General features: G+C 42.3%; 1 protein-coding gene across 1 annotated transcript in view; it reads right to left on the bottom strand.

Annotated features, from left to right (window-relative positions):
- Window positions 1-26,446, bottom strand: part of LOC138651736 (IgGFc-binding protein-like) — a 40,078-nt gene that overhangs the window by 10,999 nt on the left and 2,633 nt on the right. Inside the window, exons 3-28 of the mRNA XM_069742182.1 lie at window positions 25,902-26,171; window positions 23,010-23,307; window positions 22,322-22,920; window positions 21,405-21,972; window positions 20,541-21,142; window positions 19,208-19,778; window positions 18,750-18,949; window positions 18,509-18,650; window positions 17,908-18,236; window positions 17,220-17,790; window positions 16,487-17,085; window positions 14,964-15,522; window positions 14,246-14,826; window positions 13,467-14,034; window positions 13,113-13,312; window positions 10,359-10,500; window positions 9,180-9,508; window positions 6,187-6,757; window positions 5,492-6,084; window positions 4,491-5,055; window positions 3,784-4,358; window positions 3,090-3,660; window positions 2,490-2,689; window positions 2,239-2,380; window positions 1,721-2,049; window positions 806-1,376 (exon numbers count right to left, since the gene is read on the bottom strand). Of these exons, the coding sequence (XP_069598283.1) occupies window positions 806-1,376; window positions 1,721-2,049; window positions 2,239-2,380; window positions 2,490-2,689; window positions 3,090-3,660; window positions 3,784-4,358; window positions 4,491-5,055; window positions 5,492-6,084; window positions 6,187-6,757; window positions 9,180-9,508; window positions 10,359-10,500; window positions 13,113-13,312; window positions 13,467-14,034; window positions 14,246-14,826; window positions 14,964-15,522; window positions 16,487-17,085; window positions 17,220-17,790; window positions 17,908-18,236; window positions 18,509-18,650; window positions 18,750-18,949; window positions 19,208-19,778; window positions 20,541-21,142; window positions 21,405-21,972; window positions 22,322-22,920; window positions 23,010-23,307; window positions 25,902-26,171 (11,245 nt within the window). The remainder of the gene's footprint in view (window positions 1-805; window positions 1,377-1,720; window positions 2,050-2,238; window positions 2,381-2,489; window positions 2,690-3,089; window positions 3,661-3,783; window positions 4,359-4,490; window positions 5,056-5,491; window positions 6,085-6,186; window positions 6,758-9,179; window positions 9,509-10,358; window positions 10,501-13,112; window positions 13,313-13,466; window positions 14,035-14,245; window positions 14,827-14,963; window positions 15,523-16,486; window positions 17,086-17,219; window positions 17,791-17,907; window positions 18,237-18,508; window positions 18,651-18,749; window positions 18,950-19,207; window positions 19,779-20,540; window positions 21,143-21,404; window positions 21,973-22,321; window positions 22,921-23,009; window positions 23,308-25,901; window positions 26,172-26,446) is intronic.

Raw genomic sequence — 26,446 nt, 5'->3', positions numbered from 1 at the left:
TCTATCTTCTATTGAGAATGAGATGACTCTGCTGACCCTGCCCACTAATGATAGAGAAATTACTCTGCTGACTCTGTCCTCCAATGAGATGACTCTGCTGATTCTATCGTCTCATGATAAAGAGATGGCTCTGCTAACTCTTTCTTCTAATGAGAACGAGATGACTCTGCTGACCCATCCCTTTAATGAGAATGAGATGACTCTGCTGACCCTGCCCATTAATGAGAATGGGATGACTCTGCTAACTCTTTCTTATAATGATAGTGAGATGACTCTGCTGACCTTGTCCTCAAAAGATAATCAGATGATTCTGCTGACCCCCAACATCAAATTAGATGAATTAGTGGTCCCAATGATTTAATTATAATGAGATGACCCTTTTGACCCCATCCTATAAATATACTCTTCTTACCCGGCCCTAGAATAATAATAAGATGACTCTATTGACTCTTTTTTCCAATAATAATGAGATGACTCTGTTGACCCTGTCCACTAATAAAACAGAGACTACTCTGCTGACACCATCTTTTAATGATAATCAGGAGATTCTACCACCACTGTCAGTCTGTCTCTATGCAGCAAAGTTGCAGAAAATAAGAAGTTTTAACACATAATTTGAGTTCCATGAATCTTAGAATATTTCAGAATTCCTTTTACTTTGGTGGACACAAAAGCATACGTTTTAATTATTAAGAAAAAAATATTAAAATATATTAAATTTTCAACCGGAAAGTGGTCACATTGGAAAGAAAATTCTGACTCTAGGATCATTATGGAAGACCACAAAGAATAAACAAGTACTTACGACAGCTTGAAGGTGTTCTCCAGTCAAAGATCTTAATTGCTTGGTTCAGACAAGTACTTGCATATGTTTCTAGGGTTTGACACAGAATATTTCTAGCTCCATCATTCATGCAGACATCAAAAAGACAAGCATCAAAGAACTTAATTGGACTGACTTTGGGGATACAATCTCGGAAAGGTCCATCTTTTTTGAATAGCACGCCACAATAATCATTTCCACCATAAAGTTCCTTTTTGTTTTCAGCACAGGTTGGACAATGGCCTGTACAAGAGTCAAAGCAAAATGGATCGCGATCATAGACTTTCCATGAAGATCCGAATTCTTCGGTAGAGTTGACCAGGGTTCCATTGGGGGACATTTGGTCATCATTTGGATCTAGATTGAAATTTCCACAGAGACCAGACACAGCATTATGGTAACTGCTGGGAATTCCTACAGTTGCATGCCAATTCCAGTCGAAAGTTGCGGTCAATCCAGATTCAGCCTCAATAATAGCCGTCAATCCACTACGATGGACATTCAGTTTTCCATTGGCTAGACTCACAGGCAAGTTCGTCATTTCATCATCAATCTGCGTGAAGAAGTAAAAGTTCACTGAGCATTTTGAGCATTGACCATCTAATATTTGATACTGAGATGTGATCATTATGGGGGTCACAGTTTCCATGATCTAGATTCTACCTGGAGTTATTATTCCTTAAAGAGGTTGTCCTATCAACTAATTTTCCACACCTACCATCTTAACCAACCCTGTACAGATAGTCGTTACAGGATCCTGACCGTTAATCGAGATGGAATAGGAAGACTATTTTGAACTTTACGAATTCACAGTAGACTACTACCAAAAACACAATTTATTGCAATACTTTTCAATTTTTTTTTTCCATTGAGAAGTAAATATTTTTAAAATCTTACTCGGATTTTGGGGAATTCTCCAACTTGAACACTGATTTTGGTGTTATAAATAGTAGTTTCCATCCTCCTGACAAACGAAGCAGCTTGGATTCCTCTGTTTTCATTCTTTATGACGACCTGGAATGGTTCCAGGGTGGGATCTTCCCCAGAGTATTTAGCAAGGATGTAGCTGCAGGTGCCTTGGAAGCTGAAGTCTTTCTCATCGAATGTGCGGAAGTGAGGATCACCCCATGCCCAACACAAGCCATTGTAATTTGGGACACACGCCGCTTTGTCATCTTGAACTTTGCAGGTCTCCTTCAAACGACATGTCTTAAACTTGCAAGGATCTGGAAATATACAAAAATGTGGAGGGCGAAGGTTACATTTTTTTTGGGTTCTGTATCACCACTTGTCTGAAGTATAAACATTTGAAGCTGGTCATCTCGTTGTGCCAATTGTCCTTCCCCAGAACATCTAAAAATCCATCACATGTCAAGTCAACGATTACATAGTCCTTAGGACCTCGCTGCACTTACCTGTACTGACACAAGACCTCACACCATCCAAAAGTTGACATTTCTCATCTGCGGCACATGTCCAATTATGACAAGTAAGCCCCAACTTAGGATCACAAGTGCATTCTTGACTGCAGTCCTCATTTTTCACACTTTCATTTGTCTAAAAAGTAGTAAAACATATTTTAAAATACACAAAATATTTTATTTCTAATTCTGTCCTTCCGGTTCACAAGTCATAAGCCCGTACGCCATCTAGATTCATTTCTCACCTTCAGGTACCTTCCATTATGCAAACATCCGCAATGGTCTATTGTCACACAGTTCTTCCCATCAAATACATATCCAGGGTCACACTCACATCCCTCAAAACATCTGTCGGTGCAAGTAGTTGGAGCTAGGAGGCCATAGCAAGTGACCCCACATGTCTGGGTACATTGAGAGTAGTGACTGTTGGCTTGACATGTAAAGGCTGAAAGGAGAAGGCATAATACGTGACTGGAGAAGTTGTGGTCATATGATATAAAATACCAAAAGGCCAGAGGAACATAAGAAACATTTGTCCATTTATCGATCTTCTCTTCACGCAATGAAGATTATTAAATCAGCTTGCAGACCACAGATCGAAGATCTAAAGGCAAAAATGGCGAAAAGTTGGAATATCCAACTTACGTCCTGCCTCACAACAGTTAGTAAAGTTCAACTTTGGACTCTCAACCTTTATGCCAGACCTATGGAAAAGACTAGGAATGTGTATGTATGTATCAAGGGTGATAATTAGTTATAGGGATGAGCTTTTCGGTCACGCCAGGAAAATATGAAGAACTGACGTCAAGTCTAATTTTGGAAAATTAATATTACGCATGACTTACAGCAGCCGGCAATTTCTCTCCAAGGTTGAACTCTGGCTCCTTTTTCTTGGCACAATGCTGTGTAGGTTTGCAAATTAGCACATAGGGCCTCCTGACCACCACGTCCGGCACAAACATCGAATACACAACTCTTTCCATATCTTTCTGGAGGCACCAGGGCATGGCAGTCCTTAAATGGACCTTGAGGGTCTGCAATAATTCCACATTTGGTGGGAGAATTAGCTTCAGTGATTGCAACTTCACTACAGGTTGGACATTGACTACCAGAACATCCGCTGCAGGTCGATCCGTGTCTAGCCACTGTCCAGGACTCAGTAAATAAGGCAAAGTCAGTGACAATGGTGCCATTTGGAAGACGGAAATCATCGCCCGAGTTCTTATTGTAGTTTCCACACAGGCCTTCCGTATGTCCAGCATATGAGCTGGGTACCCAGACTGCAACAAAGTACTGATGGTCGAATAGTACCTTAAAACCATGGATGGTCTGTAAAATTACATTATTTCCTTCTTGGGTTATCCAGTATTCTCGTTGCCGTGATTTACAAGGGACATTATACCGCTCTCCATTGACCTAAAAATTAAAGAGAAAACAAAAATGTGTCATACATTTTTTTTAAAAACATGACTTCACATAGTCATATAGACAAAAATGATCACAAGTTGGTGATGTTAACAGTGTAATGGTTGTACCAACCTCAATGGTCCAGGTTCCTCCTCTCCCGAGGTGTATGATATGGCTTCCTATGGTCACTGTGACAGATTTGGTAACAGCAACGTTTCCATATGGCTCATTTTCCACTGTCACCTCCAACTTGACTTTTTTCACCCTGACAAGAGTGTAGCTACAGATGCCCTGCATGTCATAGTAGACATTATCAAAGGTGATGTAGTGAGGATCTCCCCATGCTATACACTGACCCAGCTCTTTAGCATGACAGCCCAGGACACCATCCACCACTTTGCACATTTCATTAGCGCCACATCTATGGTCCTGGCAGGTGGTGATGCCGTTGTTCCCACATGTACATTTCTTCTTGCAGAGATCATCGGTGAAGAATTCTTGACCCAAGGTATAATAGACATTTTCATACGCGCAGCCGCACTCTGCAATAGGCACACAGTCATCTCCACTCAGTATAAAGCCATCATCACAGTAACAACCTTCGGTGAAGGACTTATCACAGGTCGGTGGAGATGTAAGACCAAAACAGGTGACTGGACATCCATCTCCAAGAAGGTTGTAATGACTATTCGGAGGGCAGTTAAGTTCTGTAAATGAAAAAGTAGACTCATATAAATACAGCAAATCTATTCTGGAAGATACACTATTTTTTAAACAATTCCAAACTTCTCATCAAGAGTGTTATCTTAGTTGGGTATCCATTAAGAAAGACAACTTACGGCAGAAAGTTGGTGTCCTCCATTCCTTGACCATTGAACCATTTCTCTGACATTCAGAAACATAAGATGCAAAGTTGTCACAGACAACGGACTGAAGACCCTTGTAAGCACACGCATCAAATACGCAGTCATCAAAGAAGGAACTTGGATCGATAAACTCATGGCATTGACTGAAGGGTCCATTGGGTTTGATGAGAAGTCCACAATATTGGTCACTCTTGTAAACTTTTTTATCAGCCGCATTACACTTGGGGCAATCTACACAAACATCTTCACATCCTTGCACTTCTTCCACTTTCCAGTGCTTTCCAAATTCTTCTGGATTTCTGGCTCTCCCTCCTTCTCGTAGGATGAAATCATCTTCAGGGTCTCCATTGTTGTTTCCACATAGACCATTGACAGCTCCTTTGTAAGTATTTGGCAGCCTTACAGTAGCATAGCTCCAACCATCAAAACTTAAGGTCAGGCCAATATTGGCCTTGACTACTGTATGTTTTCCAGATATGAAGGCCACAAGGTTCTTGGACTTAAAACTGAAGGGTAATGCTACAAAACGTCCATTGACCTATTGAAAATAATTAAAAGGTTACATACTGTACGTGAGACCAATAACATATCTATTCCCATCACCATATTAAACAACATCCTAAACAAGTCCATTTGAAACTCCAGTTTTTAGACCCATCCCATGGCACTAATTATGCTTGACCCACAAATAGAACCAAAATATCCAAATGATTGGAACTTCAGCTCTATGTTTCACAGTTAACAGGATTGGTCTTTCCCAATAACGAGTCAAAAATAGTGATGGCTTCCTATTTAATCAATTCATGGGTAAAATAAGCCTACTGGAAGATCATAACCAATGGTTCTTTTCTGTAAACAAGGGTCCTGTCAAGAGCTACATAAGATAACCCTTTTGGGCCAAACTTGTTTTTTTCATTTTTGAATGGGATTTCATCTTTTTTGCTTATAATTTCAATAAAAATTATATGTTTTACCTTCATCCTTCTGGGGTAGTCTTTACTCATGGTTATTGTTGTGTTGTTGATCTCCATTATGACATCTTTGGTGAAGGACACGGCTTTGTTACCACGGTGTTCGTTCTTAACCTTGATCAAGAACTGGGTCAACGATGGGACAGTTACACCTACAAGCTGGTAGATACAAGTACCCATAAAGTCTACTTTCTTTTTATCAAATGTGGTATAATGAGGATCACCAGAGGCTATGCAGATGGAAGAATCCTTAGGATAGCAGCCTCGTACACCACTGACAATGCTGCAAGTCTCACTATCTTTGCATCTTATCGACTTGCAGACCACCTGGGCCAGATCTGGATCACAATTACATTGCACATTGCAGTTTTCATTGTACCATGTCTGGTGAGGATCATAATATCTTCCATTATGTTGACATCCGCAGCTTGTGGTCGGAACACAACTGTCACCACTGAGGACCATGTCCGTATTGCATTCACATGTTTCTACGCATGGTTTTGTGCATTTTGCAGGAGCACCTTTGTCCGCGCAACTTGCCGGACAAGCATTTCCACAGGCATTGTAGTGACTGTTTGGATCTTCACATATTTTTGCTAGAAAGAACAAAACAAATGGTAAAATCAATATGGGATAAAAATGAGCAACATCTGAAAATTGAAACTTGAACCATGAAATTCACTTTAAGTAGAACTTACGGCAATTAGAGGACGTTCTCCAGTCACCGATCATTATTCCTTGACTCATGCATGTACTTGCATATGACTCCAGAGCTTGACAAAGAATAACTCTAGCTCCGTCATTGGTACAGACATCATAGAGACAGCCATCAAAGAACTTATCCGGATTGATGATGGAGATACAGTCTCGGAAAGGTCCATCTTTTTTCAACATGAGGCCACAGTTATCATCTCCTCCATAAAGTTTCCTCTTGCTTTCTTCACATGTTGGACATTGGCCTGGACAAGAGTCAAAGCAGAATGGATCTCGATCGTAAACTTTCCATGAAGCTGCCCAGTCTACAATGGAGTTGACCAGGGTTCCATTGGGGGATTGATGATCATCATTCTGATCTTGGTTGAAGTTTCCACAAAGACCAGACACAACATTGTAGTAGCTACTGGGTATGGATACTTTAGCGTGCCAGTTCCAATCGAAAGTAGCGGTCACGCCAGATTTAGTCTCCACTGTTGCTGTCAGTCCACTGCGACTTACTCTGATTTTCCCTTCAGCCAGACTTGCGGGCAAATTTGTTATCTCACCATTAACCTGCGTGAAAGATGTTAACATTTCATACACATTTCATAAAATAATTGCCACTTTTTGTGAGTCTTAGTTGTTAAGCGGGAAGTAGGTGGATCTGGATTGTGAATTAATACTTACTTGACAAGGTTGAAAAAAGACACATGTCCATTAGGTCTAGCCTACATTACGACCATGTTGATCTTAAAGAAGGCAAAGCTCTCAGTGAGGAGGTCCCATTGCCCAATTTTTGGACAAAAATTCCTTACTGATTCTATATTAAATCCCTTTATCAAGTCCCACCTCCATATATCTAGTATTAATTACATTCAGTACTTTTTTTTTAAGAGGAGCATCCAAGCCCTACTAGTGTTTGCTCAATGATTCCATCAACACATCCTGTACCAGACAGTTACAAAGTAACACTGCTCTTACAGTAAAGAATCCCCTTCTGTGATAATGGTGAAACTTTCCTTTCGATAAACACAGTATATACTATGGCAGTTACAGAGGTAGAGAGCTTCCCCTCTATCCCATGGCAGTTACAGAGGTAGAGAGCTTCCCCTCTCTCCTATGGCAGTTACAGAGGTAGAGAGCTTCCCCTCTATCCTATGGCACTTACAGAGGTAGAGAGCTTCCCCTCTATCCTATGGCACTTACAGAGGTAGAGAGCTTCCTCTCTATCCCATGGCATTTACAGAGGTAGAGAGCTTCCCCCCTCTCCTATGGCAGTTGCAGAGGTAGAGCTTCCCTTCTATCCTATGGCAGTTACAGAGGTAGGGAGCTTCCCCTCTATCCTATGGCAGTTACAGAGGTAGAGAGCTTCCCCTCTATCCTATGGCTCTTACAGAGGTAGAGAGCTTCCCCCCTCGCCTATGGCATTTACAGAGGTAGAGAGCTTCCCCTCTATCCTATAACAGTTACAGAGGTAGAGAGCTTCCCCTCTATCCTATAACAGTTACAGAGGTAGAGAGCTTCCCCCCTCTCCTATGGCAGTTACAGAGGTAGAGAGCTTCCCCTCTATCCTATGGCAGTTAAAGAGGTACAGAGCTTACCCTATCTATCCTATGACAGTTATAGAAGTAGAGAGTTTCCCCCATCTCCTATGACAGTTATAGAAGTAGAGAGCTACCCCCCTCTCCTATGGCAGTTACAGAGATAGAGAGCTTCCCCTCTATCCTATGGCAGTTAAAGAGGTACAGAGCTTCCCCTCTCTCTCCTATGGCAGTTACAGAGGTAGAGAGCTTCCTCCCTCTCCCATGGCAGTTACAGAGGTAGCAATCTTCTCCTCTCTCTCCTATGGCAGTTACAGAGGTAGAGAGCTTCCCCGCTCTCTCCTACGGCAGTTACAGAGGTAGCAATCTTCCCTCTCTCCTATGGCAGTTACAGAGGTTAGAGAGCTTCCCCTCTCTCTCCTATGGCAGTTACAGAGGTTAGAGAGCTTCCCCTCTCTCTCCTATGGCAGTTACAGAGGTAGAGAGCTTCCCCTCTCTCTCCTATGGCAGTTACAGAGGTTAGAGAGCTTCCCCTCTCTCTCCTATGGCAGTTACAGAGGTAGAGAGCTTCCCCTCTCTCTCCCATGGCAGTTACAGAGGTAGCAATCTTCCCCTCTCTGCTATGGCAGTTACAGAGGTAGAGAGCTTCCCCTCTCTCTCCTATGACAGTTACAGAGGTACAGAGCTTCCCCTCTCTCGTATGGCAGTTACAGAGGTTAGAGAGCTTCCCCTCTCTCCTATGGCAGTTACAGAGGTTAGAGAGCGTCTCCTCTCTCTCCTATGGCAGTTACAGAGGTTAGAGAGCTTCCCCTCTCTCTCATATGGCAGTTACAGAGGTTAGAGAGCTTCCCCTCTCTCTCCTATGGCAGTTAGAGAGGTAGAGAGCTTCCCCTCTCTCCTATGGCAGTTACAGAGGGAGAGAGCTTCCCCTCTATCCTATGGCAGTTACAGAGGTTAGAGAGCTTCCCCTCTCTCCTATGACAGTTACAGAGGTAGAGAGCTTCCCCTCTCTCCTATGGCAGTTACATAGGTAGAGAGCTTCCCCTCTATCCTATGGCAGTTACAGAGGTAGAGAGCTTCCCCTCTCTCCTATGACAGTTACAGAGGTTAGAGAGCTTCCCCTCTCTCCTATGGCAGTTACAGAGGTTAGAGAGCTTCCCCTCTCTCCCCTATGGCAGTTACAGAGGTTAGAGAGCTTCCCCTCTCTCCTATGGCAGTTACAGAGGTAGAGAGCTTCCCCTCTCTCCTATGGCAGTTACAGAGGTAAAGAGCTTCCCCGCTCTCTCCTATGGCAGTTACAGAGGTTAGAGAGCTTCCCCTCTCTCCTATGGCAGTTACAGAGGTAGAGCGCTTCCCCTCTTTCCTATGGCAGTTACAGAAGTAGTCGACCTACAACTTTAAGAAATTAGTAATTTCAGGTTTCTGTATTCTGTTTTCACATTTTTACAACTTACTCGTATGTTGGGGAATTCTCCAACTTCAACGCTGATTTTAGTGGCATACATGGTAAACTCCATCTTCCGGACATACGAGGCATCTTGGGTTCCCCGGTTATCGTTCTTTATGATGATCTGGAATTGCTCCAGGCTGGAATCGGTCCCAGTATATTGTGAGAGGATGTAGCTGCATGTGCCTTGGAAGCTGAAGTCTTTTTCATCCAAGGTGTGGAAATGAGGATCTCCCCACGCCCAACATAGGCCTGTGTAATTCGGGACGCATACCGCCTTTCCATCTTGGACTTGGCAGGTCTCCTTCAAATGACACTTTTTCTCCATGCATGGATCTAAAAGTTTTCAGGAAACAAATGAGGTGCATAAAGGTTGATAACTTTGTATATAAAACTATGGTATCTAAAGTGAACTACATAAAATGTAGGAGAGACTAAAGGACCAAGAAAAGAAAAGGTCAATCAGCTGCTGCAAAAGCCAGAAGGTGCCATTTGTGCACTTGGAAGATAATAGGAGAGATGAGTCAAAAGTCTTGTAAATATGTGAGTTTCATCAAATTTGCTTGTCATGATCCAGGCTAGGTTTCGAGTCCTGTTTTCCCTTTTTCCCAGTCTGGACATCTCAAGAGTTAACCTTTCTCAGCCTCTGTCTGGGTTCAGGTTGGCTGTTTATCACCGCTGATTCCTGCAGGCGATGTCAATTATAGTTTTTGCCTAGGGCTGCTGCAGCTGACTCTGATTTGTCCTGCTGCATTTGCTGTCTGAACCCGTGTCTCGCTTTTCCCCTCTTCCCGTCTTAAAGTGTTTCCCTTTAGTGTGCAGACTCCCTGGTTTTGTCTTGGCTTATATCCTGACCTGTTTCTGTCCTTTGTCTTTTGGCTTATCCGCTCCTGACCATTACTGATCCCCTGGCTTGTCTCTGACTGCGAATTTGTTTATTCCTTTGGTACTGCGGTACAGTCTAGGATTTGACCTGGCTTGTTTGACTATTCTGCTGCCACCTGTGGTAGCCTCACTGCTGCACTGCAGCCCAGCTCTGTTTAGGTTCCTCTCTACTGCCATCTTGCGAAACCTGCCCCTACCTGCATTGCAGCAGCATGACATTGCTCTAATTAATTCCTTATCTCCCTGGAATGTCTCATGTTTTCTAGAAACAGCATTAATACTGTTATCGCAACAAACTCACCTTTCTTAACACATGTCCTAACACCATCGAAAATATCACAACTCTCATCATCGGAGCAGCTCATAGAATGGCATCGCACTCCAACTCCAGGGATGCAAGAACATTGCTGACTGCAGTCGTCACTTACTACACTCTCATTACCCTGAAAAAAGAAAAACATTATTTGTATGAAGAGAATGTTCTATCTATCTTATATGTATCTATCATTAGGGATGTAACGATCACAGTCGCAGATGGTGCATCTGCGACTGGGACAATGCCTTAGTGGGGTCTGACAATGTCAGTGCCTATTTCAACTGGATGTGCGTCCAAGGATGGAGGTCCAGGATGGAGGATATTATCACAGGAAGGGGCCAAGGACGGGGTATATAATTACAGGAAGGAGCTATGACAGAGGACACTGTGACAGGAAGGAGTACAGGATGGGACCATTGTTACAGAAAGGGGCCCAGAATGGGGAGATTATAACAGGAGTGGACCCATAATGAGGAACATTATTACAGGAGGGGGCACAGAATGGGTGACATTATCACTTGAGGGGATATGTATGTCTTTATAGTGTAAGGTGGCTCCTGAACACAAAGTGGATGGGTGATATGTATCACAGAGGTGCATATCCTCAGTGATATAAACCTGGAGTAATGCTCTAGTACACATAGTACTAAGAGGGGTTAATTGGCCATGTTAGAGCCAGCTTTATTTGTGTGCAGCTGAACAGTTAGAGTGAAATGGCTGCTCACCATATCTCCACCCCTGGGTGTGATTCACATTGTAAGATAGGACCTGTTTATCTGACACGTGGCTTTGTGTATGGAGGTGTGCAGACCTCCTGGATTGAGTGCCTTTGCTAAAGGACTATGAAACTGGACTCTAAGCCAGACAAACTAACCAGCTCTATTGTATGGATTTGTTATTTTATAGTAACATAGTAACATAGTTAGTAAGGCCGAAAAAAGACATTTGTCCATCCAGTTCAGCCTATATTCCATCATAATAAATACCCAGATCTAAGTCCTTCTACAGAACCTAATAATTGTATGATACAATATTGTTCTGCTCCAGGAAGACATCCAGGCCTCTCTTGAACCCCTCGACTGAGTTCGCCATCACCACCTCCTCAGGCAAGCAATTCCAGATTCTCACTGCCCTAACAGTAAAGAATCCTCTTCTATGTTGGTGGAAAAACCTTCTCTCCTCCAGACGCAAAGAATGCCCCCTTGTGCCCGTCACCTTCCTTGGTATAAACAGATCCTCAGCGAGATATTTGTATTGTCCCCTTATATACTTATAGATGGTTATTAGATCGCCCCTCAGTCGTCTTTTTTCTAGACTAAATAATCCTAATTTCGCTAATCTATCTGGGTATTGTAGTTCTCCCATCCCCTTTATTAATTTTGTTGCCCTCCTTTGTACTCTCTCTAGTTCCATTATATCCTTCCTGAGCACCGGTGCCCAAAACTGGACACAGTACTCCATGTGCGGTCTAACTAGGGATTTGTACAGAGGCAGTATAATGCTCTCATCATGTGTATCCAGACCTCTTTTAATGCACCCCATGATCCTGTTTGCCTTGGCAGCTGCTGCCTGGCACTGGCTGCTCCAGGTAAGTTTATCATTAACTAGGATCCCCAAGTCCTTCTCCCTGTCAGATTTACCCAGTGGTTTCCCGTTCAGTGTGTAATGGTGATATTGATTCCTTCTTCCCATGTGTATAACCTTACATTTATCATTGTTAAACCTCATCTGCCACCTTTCAGCCCAAGTTTCCAACTTATCCAGATCCATCTGTAGCAGAATACTATCTTCTCTTGTATTAACTGCTTTACATAGTTTTGTATCATCTGCAAATATCGATATTTTACTGTGTAAACCTTCTACCAGATCATTAATGAATATGTTGAAGAGAACAGGTCCCAATACTGACCCCTGCGGTACCCCACTGGTCACAGCGACCCAGTTAGAGACTATACCATTTATAACCACCCTCTGCTTTCTATCACTAAGCCAGTTACTAACCCATTTACACACATTTTCCCCCAGACCAAGCATTCTCATTTTGTGTACCAACCTCTTGTGCGGCACGGTATCAAACGCTTTGGAAAAATCGAGATATACCACGTCCAATGACTCACCGTGGTCCAGTCTATAGCTTACCTCTTCATAAAAACTGATTAGATTGGTTTGACAGGAGCGATTTCTCATAAACCCATGCTGATATGGAGTTAAACAGTTATTCTCATTGAGATAATCCAGAATAACATCCCTCAGAAACCCTTCAAATATTTTACCAACAATAGAGGTTAGACTTACTGGCCTATAATTTCCAGGTTCACTTTTAGAGCCCTTTTTGAATATTGGCACCACATTTGCTATGCGCCAATCCTGCGGAACAGACCCTGTCTCTATAGAGTCCCTAAAAATGAGAAATATGTTTTACTTTGTGCTGGACAAGGGCTGAATTTGAGATTCCCATGATGCGGTTTATGAGGACTGAAATAAACCAACTGGAATTTAAACAGAGGTTGTTCCTGTAATACTAATTTCGCTCCTAAGTGAGTAACATTGCTGCAATAGGATATACAATGCTACATGGGACAATGCATCTGATCAACATGCAAGAGAGGGCCCAGGTCCTAATTTCACGCCGGGGAAAATCGGACTTTAGATATGGCACTGACTATCACATATTATTATGTTAGGTATTAAAATATTAAGTATAAAACTTCCAAAAAGTGCAACACAAATTTTTCTTACTTTTAGATACCGTCCATTGAGGTGACACCCACAAGTTTCCAGTGTCACACAGTTCTCCCCATCGAACATATATCCATCATCGCACTCGCAACCCTCAAAGCAGTTTTCACTGCAGGAGCTTGGAGCCCGGAGACTGTGACAGGTGAAGCGGCAGGTCTGCGTGCACAGCGAGTAGTGACTATTAGCCCGACAAGGAAGAGCTGCAAAGAATCCCAGAAAGACAAGTTATGGATTAGTGAGCATGTAACGCCTTGAGAACTGTATCTTTTGGAGAACCTTTCTTCCTAGGACATTATTTTGCTGACATCCTTCAGAAACCAATCACAATATCCACGAAGACTGTAGGAGACTTACGGCAGCCGGCGACGTCCCTCCAGGATCCTATTTTCACGCCTCTGTCTTGGCACAAGGACGCGTAGGTTTGTAGGCTGGCGCACAGGGCATCCGCTCTATCCCCACTGGCGCAAAGGTCAAACACGCAGCTCTTGGCATACATTTCTGGAGGCATCAGGGCGTGACAGTCCTTAAAGGGACCTTGTGGATCGGTGATCACGCCACATTTGGTGGGTGACTTAGCCTCAGTCGTTGTCACTTCATCACAGGTGAAACAATGGTCGCCTGAACACCCACTACAGCCCGACCTCTCTCCACCCACTGCCCAGGACTCCGCAAATGCCGCCAGGTCAGCAACGGTGCCGTTTGGAAGGCGGAAGTCATCATTCCTGTCTTTGTTGAAATTTCCACAGAGGCCTTGAGTGAGTCCGGCATAGGAGCTGGGAACCCAGGCAGAAACATAGAACTGACGGTCAAAAAGCAGCGTGATGCCATATTTAGTGTGAATAATTACATTATTTCCTTCTTCGTTGATCCAGAATTGGTGTTTTCGGGAATCTAACGGAAGGTTGTATCTTTCTTTGTTTAACTATAAAATAAAAAATAAAAATCTCTCATCGACTCCAATCAGTCTCTCTCTCGATATCAACTAATAGAGCAGAAAGAGCTGAAAAGATTCATATATTGATTTATAGGAAAATATTCAGCATTAATTGTATTTTATTCATTTTTTTTCTCGGCTCTTTTTATTACATTATTATATTGTAACATCTCAAATATTTCCCAGCTAACTAACGTACCTCAATGGTCCAGGCTTTTCCTCTCTCCAGGTGTATGACGTAGTCTTCTATGGTCACAGTGACAGATTTGGTAACCGCAACATTTCCATATGGCTCATTTTCCACTATCACCGAATATGAGACTAGTTTGGTATCAATTTTGAGAAAAGTGTAGCGACAGGTGCCCTGCATGTCATAGTAGACTTTATCGAAGGTGATATAGTGAGGATCTCCCCATGCTATACATTGACCTCTCTCTGTAGCGTGACAGCCCAGGACACCATCCACCACTTTGCATGCTTCATTGGCACCACAGCTATGGTCCCGGCACGTGGTGATGCCGTTGTTCCCACATGCACATTTCTTCTGGCAGAGATCATTGGTGAAGAATTCTTGACCAGCCTTATAATAGATATTTTCATACGCGCAGCCGCACTCTGCAATAGGCACACAGTCATCTCCACTCAGCACAAAGCCATTATCACAGTAGCAACCTTCAGTGAATGACTTATCACAGGTCGGTGGAGATATAAGACCCAAACAGGTGACGGGACAGTTATCTCCGAGAAGGTCGTAATGACTATTCGGGGGGCAGATGAGTTCTGTAAATGAAAAAGTGGACTCATATAACTACAGCAAATCCATTCAGGAAGACAGACGTTCTATGGGGCTTAGTGATTTTTAAGTTAAATTCATGGATACTATATTGTTGTGTATCCACTATGAAAGACCGACTTACCACAGAAAGTTGGCGTCCTCCATTCTTTGACCATTGAACCATTTCTTTGACACTCAGAAACATAAGATGCAATGTTGTCACAGACAATGGACTGAAGACCCTTGTAAGCACATGCATCGAATAGGCAGTCATCAAAGTAAGAAGTTGGGTCGACAGACTGATGGCATTGACTGAAGGGTCCATCTGGTTTGGTGAGAAGTCCACAATACTGGTCACTCTTGTAAGGTTCCCTCTCCACCTCGGTGCATTTGGGGCAATCGGAACATACTTTTTCACATCCTTCTACCTCTCCCACTTTCCATCGTTTCCCAAATTCTTCTGGACTCTTGGCTGTTTCTCCATCTCGCGTGTTAAAGTCATCACTCGGGTCTCCATTGTTGTTTCCACATAAACCATCGACAGCCCCCCTGTAGGTGATTGGTAGTATAACTCGTACATAGCTCCATCCATCAAAGGTCAAAAGCAGTTCAAATTTTGTCTTGATGACAATGTCATTCCCCGAGATGAAGGCTATGAGCGTTAAAGAATGGTAGGGAAGGTCCACAATGACACCATTGACCTGTAGAAAGATGAGATGAGGTTCTGTATTATGGATAGGTAGGCACTTGATGTGCTGTCATATGGTACCTCTGTGAGGCACCATGTTCTTCCCTAGATCTAATGCTTGATGTTTCTGAACCTCCACTTCTATTTCAGGCTACATCAGTAAAAGGAACTCGCTTCGATTCATGTCTTGAAAGAAGTTGAATCCATGGTCAACCGAAACATGGTGTGCCATCATTTACGTTTTGATCAATTTTTATCCTCAAATTTTTGTAAGAATTTCGTGAATTCATTTTTTTTTTCTGTGAAAAGAGTTTCTGCGCTTCATCCGTGGAAGTTTTGAGATTTCAATGCAGCCTCAAATAGAAATGGAGGTTCAGAAAGATCAACACTTATTTTACTACATTAAAATGTGTCTACTTTAAGTCAAGGAAAGGAGGACTTCCCATGTGAGATTGTGTTATGGGTTGATCATCGTGACTATATTAAGCATTAACTAAATTTTACTTGGTTCTACGAAGACTTGGCTTGGACTCTTGCTTCTATATTCTTGCCTCCTCCATTGGGTGCAACTTGGACCATTGTAACCATTACATGTTGATCACTGAAGAGTTCATTACCGACTTTATTTGAGGTTAGACTATGGCTATAGTGAAGATCTCTATTGATCCCTTTTACGGCCAAGTTTATGAGGTCTTACGTCTAATTATTTTCATTATCTACTATTTCTCTATTATAATTGCTAGTCAACACGATGACTAGGCTCCTTAAGGGTTTCACCAAGGTTTCCACCAATTTTGAAAAGAAGTAGAGCTCAGCTTTACTATACTTGCCAACAAGATCTTAGAAGCCTTAATAAAACCCTAACCAGCACCATCAGAATCAATGTCAATAGGGTCAATCAGTCACCATTTTAATCCATTATCAATAGTTTCTGATTTGTATGCTATTTGATATGTCTTCTAACAAAGTCTTCTTACCTTGATCTTTCTTGGATGGTCTTTACTCATAGTTATTGTTATGTTGTTGACCTCCAATATCACATCTTTGGTGAAGGACACGGCCTTGTTACCACGGTGGTCATTCTGAACCTTGACCGTGAATTTGGGCAGTGATGAGTCCTGTGATGTTACACCTACCAGCTGGTAGATACACGTTCCCATAAAGTCTATTTTCCTCTTATCAAACGTGGTATAATGTGGATCACCTGAGGCTATGCACATGGTGTACTTACTGGGATAGCAGCCTCGTACCCCATTGCTAATGGTGCAAGTCTCACTTTCTTTGCATTTTGTTTCTTCGCAAACCACAATTCCAAGAACTGAGTCACATTTACACTGAACACTGCATTTCTCATTGTACCAGGACTGGTCGAGATCATAATACCGTCCGTTGTATTGACATCCGCAGCTAGAGATGGCCACACATTGGTCACCACTGAGGACCATGCCTTCTTTACATTCACATGTTTCTACACAGGGCTTTGTGCATTTCGATGGGGCATTTCTATCAAAGCAGCTAGCTGGACAAGCATTGCCACAAGCATTATAATGGCTGTTCTGATCTTCGCATGTCTTGGCTGTAATTGATGAAAGAAAGAAACATTTTTGAAATTGTTTTTTGTAAAAATATAAGTTGCAGATTTCAATGGAACCTAATTTATATTTCTAACAACATCAGTATCGTTGGGTAAACCATTTATTTTGTACTCACGGCAATTGGAAGGTGTTCGCCAGTCAAGAAGCGTGACTCCTTGGCTGAGGCAAGCAGTTGCATAAGTCTCGAGAGACTGGCAAAGAATGTTTTGAGCCCCATCAGCCATACAAACATCAAAGAGGCAAGCATCAAAGAACTTGTTGGGATTCACTTTAGAAAAGCATCCTTGGAACGGTCCATCTTCTTTCATAATGAGCCCACAGCTTTTGTCGTTGACATACTGCCGTTTCTTTGCTTCATCACAGGTTGGACATTGGCCTGGACAAGAGTCAAAGCAGAATGGATCTTGATCGTAAACTTTCCATGAAGAACCCCAATCTACAATGGAGTTGACTAGGGTTCCATCGGGAGATTTTTGATCATCAGTTCGATCTTGGTTAAAGTTCCCACAGAGACCAGACACAGCGTTGTAGTAGCTACTTGGAAGGGTTATTGTGCAGTGCCAGTTCCAATCATAAGTAACTACCAGACCAAAATGTGCTTCAATGGTGGCAGTCAGTCCGCTACGAGTCACTTTCAGCTTCCCATCAGCTAAAATGGTTGGCAGATTAGTTAATTCACCATTGACCTTTAGAAAGACATAGATAAAATTAAAGTTACTTAACCTGGTGTAGTTAAAAAATTATGTGATATTTACAGCCAGAACTGACCACTTTGCAACTACTTGAAAATATGTCACACTTACTCTAATTTTTGGAAATTCTCCAACTTGAACTGAAATTTTGGTGTCGTAGACTGTAACGTCTGTCCTCTTCACATATGAGACAGCTTGACTACCTCTGTTATCATTTTTTATGACCACCTGGAATGGTTCCAATGTGGAATCATCACCAACATATTCAGAGAGAATGTAGCTGCAGGTGCCTTGGAAGTCATAGTTATGGCCATCAAAAGTACCAAAATGAGGATCTCCCCAAGCCCAGCAGGTGCCCGTGTAAGCTGGTTTGCAGTGAGGAAGGCCATCTTGGAGTTGGCACTCCTCTTTTGCACGACATGTCTTGGATTTGCAAGGATCTGAAATGCAACAAATAAAAAAAGCATCTTTTGGAAAGTAGAAATAATGTCCTCAAAATGAATACACCATCTGGTGAACCAGGATGATAAAGCTCTACTTTTTACCGTTGGACCGAAATATCATATTGGGGTTATGGATTTATTCTTTCTATAAGTAGCTTGGTCATATTGTCAAACAAAATCTTGATAAGCAATTGGGCAACTAACGGGTGGACTCTAAACAATGTGTCATCTTCCGATGACCAAGTCTATTCCTTGCAATAAAGACTCACCAAGGTTGACGCAAGACCTCACACCGTTCAGAATTTGGCATTTTTCCCCTTCCGCACAGGTTGTGTTTTTACAGCTTAGTCCTGAAATTGGGTTGCAGGTACATTCCACGCTGCAGTCATCATTCAGCTCGATTTCATTAGCCTTTGGAAACAAATTTAGACATTTTTAACATTCTTTTACCACCCCTGATCTGCAAAATTGCCAACTTTAAAGCTTTTCGGCCTTAAGTGCAATCCATACCTGATAGTAACGACCATTGTCAAAGCATCCACATTGGTCTAAGAGTATGCAGTTTTGCCCATCAAATACGTAGCCCTCATCACACTCGCAGCCTTCATCACAGAGGTCTGAACACTCAAAGGTGTCGTAGATGGAAGCACAGGTGGTGGAGCACATATCGGCACAGATTACGTAGTGACTGTGAGGGCCACATTTTACAGCTGCGGAAAAAAACAATTAGACATATAGAAGTGAAGGTGAAGTTGTATATTAGGAAAAGAGAAGCATTTCGTGACTGATGTCAGGCTCACTCCTTATAAAGTCCAAAAGTTTCATTCGTCAACGTGGAACGTGTTGGTCCTTGACTTACCCACCATGGCAGGATAAGGGCATCGGTATTAGCTGCACTCACTATAAGTTGGGTCTATGTTACAGATATAGTTTAGCTTTATCCAATAGTTTTACGGCTATAAACTTACGGCAAAAATCTCCTGTCCTCCAGGTTATATCTTTGACCCCTTCGTGCTTGCATGCATCAGCATAAACGGCGACGCTGTCGCACAAAACGCCGCTGTCTTCTCCATTGGTCTGGCACAGGTCGGAAACACAGTCATTAACATAAGATTCAGGGTTGACCTTGGAGTGACACTTTGCAAATGGACCGGTTGGGTCGCTAATGATGCCACAATTAATAGTTTGTAAAAATATTTTCTTCTTTTCCTCTTGGCAGGATGGACAAGGGTTGTCACTGCCGCCACATCCATCGCATGTGTGTTCTGGTTCTCCTAGCGCTTTCCATTTGTTTCCAAAGGCATTGATTTCTTCTGAGGTGGTGCCGGCATCATCTTCAGCGTGTCCGTTGTAGCTGCCACATAGTCCGCACGTACCATCCATGTAGTTATTAGGCACAGTAACAGAAATACGGGACTTGAGGTCGTATGTGACAGTAAGTCCAAAATTAGTCTTGATGATAACACCTTGACCGTAAATCTCTGCTCGTATCTTCCCGGACAGCAGTGTAACGGGGAGCTTGGAGGTCACCCCATTGACCTAGGAAGAATCCAAAAATTCATAAATTAATTCAGAAAAGTCACCGTCAACCCATTTATATGTCCAAATTACCCATAAGTATTTCCACTCTCATCCTTGCACTCAACCTAAGCTCCAGAACGGAAGTTACTTTTCTGCTGGTGGCTACTGGAACCAGTCAATTACTGCCCGACCCCCTTATAAAGTAATCTTGAGCTCATCTGAGCTGAGTTAAGCTCTACCTCTGTGCTTGGTATTACGGCTCTGCATCTTACTGGGCAGATCAGCATGGAAAGTTCTGTGCAGATGCCGAAGAAGCAGGGAATGTTGTCAGATTTGAGCTCAGAGACTCACAGAACTATGAATGCAGCTCTGGACTGTGCTACATGATGTACCCTCAAACTTTCATAAACATGTTTTCTCTTTTTATATGGAAGTATTTTGGCAGCTTTAAGAAAATCTAGAAAAATAATCAGTTTCTGTGAGGAGTCAACAATGGGGTGTTCCTCAATTTAGTCAGAAAGGGGGGGTCTCCTACACTTTAGGATCTTGCATTACATTGAACTGTGTAATACCTCATTTCTCCTGTGGAGGCACTGCAGGAGAATTCACCACTTGCAGGTTTCCTCAATGATTGCAGCTGATCACTAGAGATCCTGGCTGTTGGAGATCCACTAAATAGCTAATGATCAGGCGACTTTCCCAATGGAAAGTTATTAGAGTAGAGCGCCCCCTAAAGATCCTAAAACAAGTAGAACAAGGACATGGCACTCTTCTTGTTACCTGGATGATGCCTTTTTCCTTCTGGTTCAGGGTCAGGCTCTTTTGATATGCTTCTACAGTGATGCTTGAGATTTTTCCGGGGCTGGAATCTTCCTTGTCGTGTTTTATGGTCACCTGGAACGTTTTCAGATTACCTCCCACCGTGTTTTCTCCACAGCTCTGAGCCAACACGTAGGAGCAACGTCCACCAAAGTCATAAGTTTTATTGTCGAAAGTCCTGTAATGTGAAAACCCTGTGGCCGTGCAAGTGGCCGAACCTCTCGGGAAGCAGCCGAGGACTCCATCCTGTATCTTGCATTCGTCATTGGGGGAGCAGTGTGATGGGGCGCAGGTCATGATCCCACCTTCAGCGCAGGAACATTTCTGGGAACATGAATCCTCAACAAAAACGCTCTCACCAACAGAATAGTAGACTCCATTGTGACTGCATCCACACTCGGAGATAGGGACGCACTGTCCGCCACTGAGAAGGAATCCGTTATTGCATGCGCAACCCTCCGTGCAATTCCCGTCACAACCTTCTGGGCTGGAGAGACCATTACAGGTGGCCGGACAGGGGTCAGCGCAGACCTCATAACTGCTGTGAGCGGGGCAGGGGAATGCTGCAAGACAAGGCAAAGCATCATGGCACTGCGTATCCATCTAAATCTACATATTTCTATCTATTATCTATCTATTATCTATATATTATCTATCCAGCATTATTTCTACTCCTGTTCAATTTTATGACTGACTGTATAATGACTCCCCACCAGACCTCCATTACATGCACATGATGTAGGGTGAGCCCATATGTAGCGTTAACCATAAAAATATCAAGAGAACAAAAATAAAATATTGTTGGAAGAAACAAAAATCACTTACGACAGAAGTTTTGACTCCGCCATGGATGTACGGTCCCTCCTGCTTCTTGGCACGCCATAACATAGACGGTCATTGCGGAACAGAAGACGATCTGACGCTTCTGCAGAATGCAGTAATCATATACACAGCCCTCGAAGAAAGTCTGGGGATCCACCCGAGAGTGACAATCCCGGAACGGCCCATTAGGACTCACTAGGAGGCCACATTCACTGCCTCCATCTTTCTGCCTCTTCTCTTCGGATGACAATTCAGGACAGACGGGACCTCCATCATCTCTACATCTATGTACGTCCTTAACCTTCCAGCTCTTACCAAATGTAGCGGGGTCGACTGGCCTTGTTCCGTCTTTGGGTGTTAAGTCATCACCGGGAAGTCCATTAAAATTTCCACAAAGGCCACACAAAGCATTGGCATAAGTGCCGGGGACGGCGACCCTGACAATACTGTTATAATCAAAGGTGACCTTAACACCAGAGCCAAAACTGAAGACGGCCGCACTAGGGTTGCGATAGATGGAAAGTTGACCATTGGGGAATCTAAACGGCAAATTTATAAGTGTCTTGTTAATCTGCAAAAGGAAAAAAAGTGAAGAAAAAAAGGAATCAGGATCGTAACACAAATCTTTACATTAAAATTTGAATATTTAGTGACTTGGGTCCAATTTTCATGGTTCATCAATGGAAGTTCTAAGAATTTGTATTCACAAATATTTGGTTTAAAAATATATTTTTTAAAACAAGAATAGACTGAAAAGTTAAGTTATTCTAAATCTAAATCTCATAAATTTCAAATTGTTTTTTCAAGATGGCAGTTCTTTAGGTGGGATCACTTTTTTGATTATTCTGGTGGCCCTTGACCTTTTATTTTTCTTGAAGATAGGTTTGAATACATTTCTCATGTTATGTGCTCATGCTTACCATAACTTTATTTGGATGCTGTCTACTGGCTTCAATCTCCAGGCCATAGGCTTTGATGTGAACCCCTGTTGTGTAGGAGACTCTTACATTTCCTCGATTTTGATTTCTAACCCAGATCTCGAAATCTGTTAGTCCACGAGTCTTGTCACACAAGGCGGCGAGTTGGTACACACAAGTACCTTGGAAGTCAAACTTTCTTCCATCGAAGGAAATGTAATGTGGGTCGCCAGAGGCCGTGCACACACCATAGGATCGGGGATAGCAATTCAGGATTCCGTTTTTCACGGCGCATTCTTCTTGGGGCCCACATGGACTGTTTTTGCATTCAACTTTTAGGGTTTTCTCATTGCAGACGCACCTTTGTTGGCATGCGTTATCGTTCCAGAAAGCCTCGTTGGCGGCATACGTGAATCCATTATGTGAACATCCACAATTTGATTTGGGTATACATTTCCCGTCACTTAAAACAAATCCTGGGTTACATTGGCAGGTCTCTACACATGGCTCTAAGCAGTCAGATAGACCTTCTGTATCTTCACAGGTGGCTGGGCAGCCCTTCCCGCATAGCTGGTAGGAACTGTCGCTTGGACACTGCAAGGCTGAAAGAATAATGAAAACATCCCAATTTACAAAAAATACATTTTTCAGTTTTGGAAATTAACTTTATGTCTATGCGTTCTGCACTTACGACATCCAGCAACCTGTCGCCAATCCTTAATAGCCACTCCTGCACGTTGGCAAGTTTCAGCATAAGCTTGGACGGCATCACAGAGAATCTTTTTGAAGCCACCGTTGACGCAAACATCATAGACACAGTTTTCAAGGTACATCTTGGGGTCAACAACAGTGTGGCAGTCACTGAAAGGACCATCATCTTTACTGATGAGTCCACAGTAGTCAACGGATGAGTACTTCGCAGCAGAGTTTGAAGGACAACTCAAACAAGGACCACGGCAGTCATTCCAACAAACTGTGTTGTCTTCCACCTACAGGTATGAAGAGGAACAGACCTTTACCCAATAATTAGATGTAATAGCTCACTAATAAGTTATTATAATCAGTGGTTTATTGCCATAAAAGATGAGGTGCATAAACAAGAGAATGGCTTGTCTTCTAGTGCCCAGTTCTGGATTATAGGATATCAAGTTCTAAAAATGAGAAGGTTCTTCATGGGAGAGGCAATTTTGCTACAAGCAGAGCTCTAATTGGACAAAGGGTTATTAACGAGCCATTTAAAGAACAGTTGTAGATTATAGGGTATCAAGTCAAAATAATGTGGAGGTTCTTCGTGGGAGAGGCAATTTTGCTACAAGCAGAACTCTAATTGGACAAAGGGTTTTTAACGAGCCATTTAAAGAACAGTTCTAGATTATAGGGTATTGAGTCCTAATAATGTGGAGGTTCTTCGTGGGAGGGGCAATTTTGCTACAAGCAGAGCTCTAATTGGACAAAGGGTTATTAACGAGCCATTTAAAGAACAGTTCTAGATTATAGGGTATTGAGTCCTAATAATGAGAAGGTTCTTCGTGGGAGGGGCAATTTTGCTACAAGCAGAACTCTAATTGGACAAAGGGTTTTTAACGAGCCATTTAAAGAACAGTTCTAGATTATAGGGTATTGAGTCCTAATAATGTGGAGGTTCTTCGTGGGAGGGGCAATTTTGCTACAAGCAGAGCTCTAATTGGACAAAGGGTTATTAACGAGCCATTTAAAGAACAGTTCTAGATTATAGGGTATCAAGTCATAATAATGTGGAGGTTCTTCGTGGGAGAGGCAATTTTGCTACAAGCAGAGCTCTAATTGGACAAAGGGTTATTAACGAGCCATTTAAAGAACAGTTCTAGATTATAGGGTATCGAGTCCTAATAATGTGGAGGTTCTTCGTGGGAGGAGCAATTTTGCTACAAGCAGAGCTCTAATTGGACAAAGGGTTATTAACGAGCCATTTAAAGAACAGTTCTAGATTATAGGGTATCGAGTCCTAATAATGTGGAGGTTCTTCGTGGGAGGAGCAATTTTGCTACAAGCAGAGCTCTAATTGGACAAAGGGTTATTAACGAGCCATTTAAAGAACAGTTCTAGATTATAGGGTATTGAGTCCTAATAATGTGGAGGTTCTTCGTGGGAGGAGCAATTTTGCTACAAGCAGAGCTCTAATTGGACAAAGGGTTATTAACGAGCCATTTAAAGAACAGTTCTAGATTATAGGGTATTGAGTCCTAATAATGTGGAGGTTCTTCGTGGGAGGAGCAATTTTGCTACAAGCAGAGCTCTAATTGGACAAAGGGTTATTAACGAGCCATTTAAAGAACAGTTCTAGATTATAGGGTATCAAACAATAAGTTTTTTCTTGTATGTTGCGTACTTATCAATCACCAAAAGATAATCTGGAGGTTCATGGGAGGAGCAATGTTTATACAAGAAGAGCTATTTTATGTCATTAATAAGACAAGACTAAGAGCTATGTGGAGGCACAGTTCTAGATTATAGGGGAAAAAAACTATATTTCTTTTTCTGTTTGTTGGATGCTTAGTAATCACCGAAGAATAATCTGAAGGTTCTTCAGGGGAGAGGCTCCCTTGCTACAGGGGAGCTCTTATTGGTAATAAGTTACTATAATCAGTGATTTATGCAGTAGGTAAATATAAATGATGAAATACATAAATGAGGGAAGGCTTTATCCTCTAGTGATGATTCCAACACCGAGAACCATCAGGATTTATTTCTTTCCTGTATATTGAATGCTTAGCAATCAGCAAAGATAATCTGGAGGTTCTTCATGGGAGGAGCATCCAGAGAACATAATCTGGAGGTTCTTCATGGGAGGAGCATCCAGAGAACATAATCTGGAGGTTCTTCATGGGAGGAGCATCCAGAGAAGATAATCTGGAGGTTCTTCATGGGAGGAGCATCCAGAGTTGCCAACTGTAATTTATTTTTCCTGGGACAACGTCTTAAAAAAATTACAGATAACTAACTTTTTTTTATGGACACATTAGATGATCATAATATATCTGGCACACAATGGTGCTATATAAATAAATAATAATAATAATTTTTAAGATTATAAGTGATAAATGTCTACAGACCATAAATCCTATATGTAGACATTACCTGCGAATAGTAATAGGGTGATAAATACAGGTATAAAAATCTGTACAAGTCCTTCCAGCTTAAAAAAAAAAAAAATCACATCAAATTTTTTTGACGCTCAGGGGAAAAAGGTGCCCAGTTTTTACAGACTGGAAACAAATTTTTGCTACAAAGCGGGCTTTTATTGGTCAAGAGGTGTCCTGCCTATCTCTTAATGTTAAGTAAAAAAAAACTCAGTTGAGTCCGGTTTATTTTACGTTTTGTCTTGGCGTTGAGGCAAAATGTCAGAAAAACAATTGAAAGACAAAAAGAAGGAGAGTTGAAGGCAAAAGACTAAATAGTTGCAATAATCAATTACGTCAAGAATAAAAAGGTTCTCCATCTCTTGTAGCTTTGCACCAGTTGGGGAGCCCCAGATTGGGAACTAAGTGTGATGGAAAACCACAAAACAGCTCACATCAAGAACATCACATAAAAATCTACTTACCTTCCAGCTGGCACCAAAAGCAATGGCATTCGGAGCCAACGTTTTCGCGGGGGTTTGGAAGTCATCTGTTGGATCCTGGTTATAGTTCCCACACATACCGCACATTTTCCCAGCGTAACGTCTAGTAAGTTCCATCAGCAGATAATGATTCCAGTCATATAACATCTGCATATCGTTCCCCAGCTGCACCACCACCGTGTTACCACTCTGGAAAAGCACCAACGTCCCATTCAACAGTACAATGGGGAGTTGTCTAAGAGCGTTATCCACCTGGAAAAAATAGATAAAATGTTTGGAAAGTTGGATAATGTTCTGATATGTTTTACCTCTCTCGTGCCGCAGCTATGCAGGGAGATGTATGCTCCACTAGATGGCAGTAGAGTGGAGGGAAGACTGCAACACTTGCCAGAGCAGACCTGCAGCACTGGAGCGAGGCCACCACCAGGTGGCAACAGTGTAGTCAAACAAGCTGTGTCAAAACCAGGAGAGTAGTAGTAGAAATTCACCGCACACTCTTGTTTGTAAGTTTGCAAGCGTGTTTTCAC

Source organism: Ranitomeya imitator, chromosome 10, assembly GCF_032444005.1.
Source record: "Ranitomeya imitator isolate aRanImi1 chromosome 10, aRanImi1.pri, whole genome shotgun sequence".
In the NCBI taxonomy this organism is placed as follows: Eukaryota; Metazoa; Chordata; class Amphibia; order Anura; family Dendrobatidae; genus Ranitomeya; species Ranitomeya imitator.
This window is presented reverse-complemented; position numbering and strand designations above follow the sequence as displayed.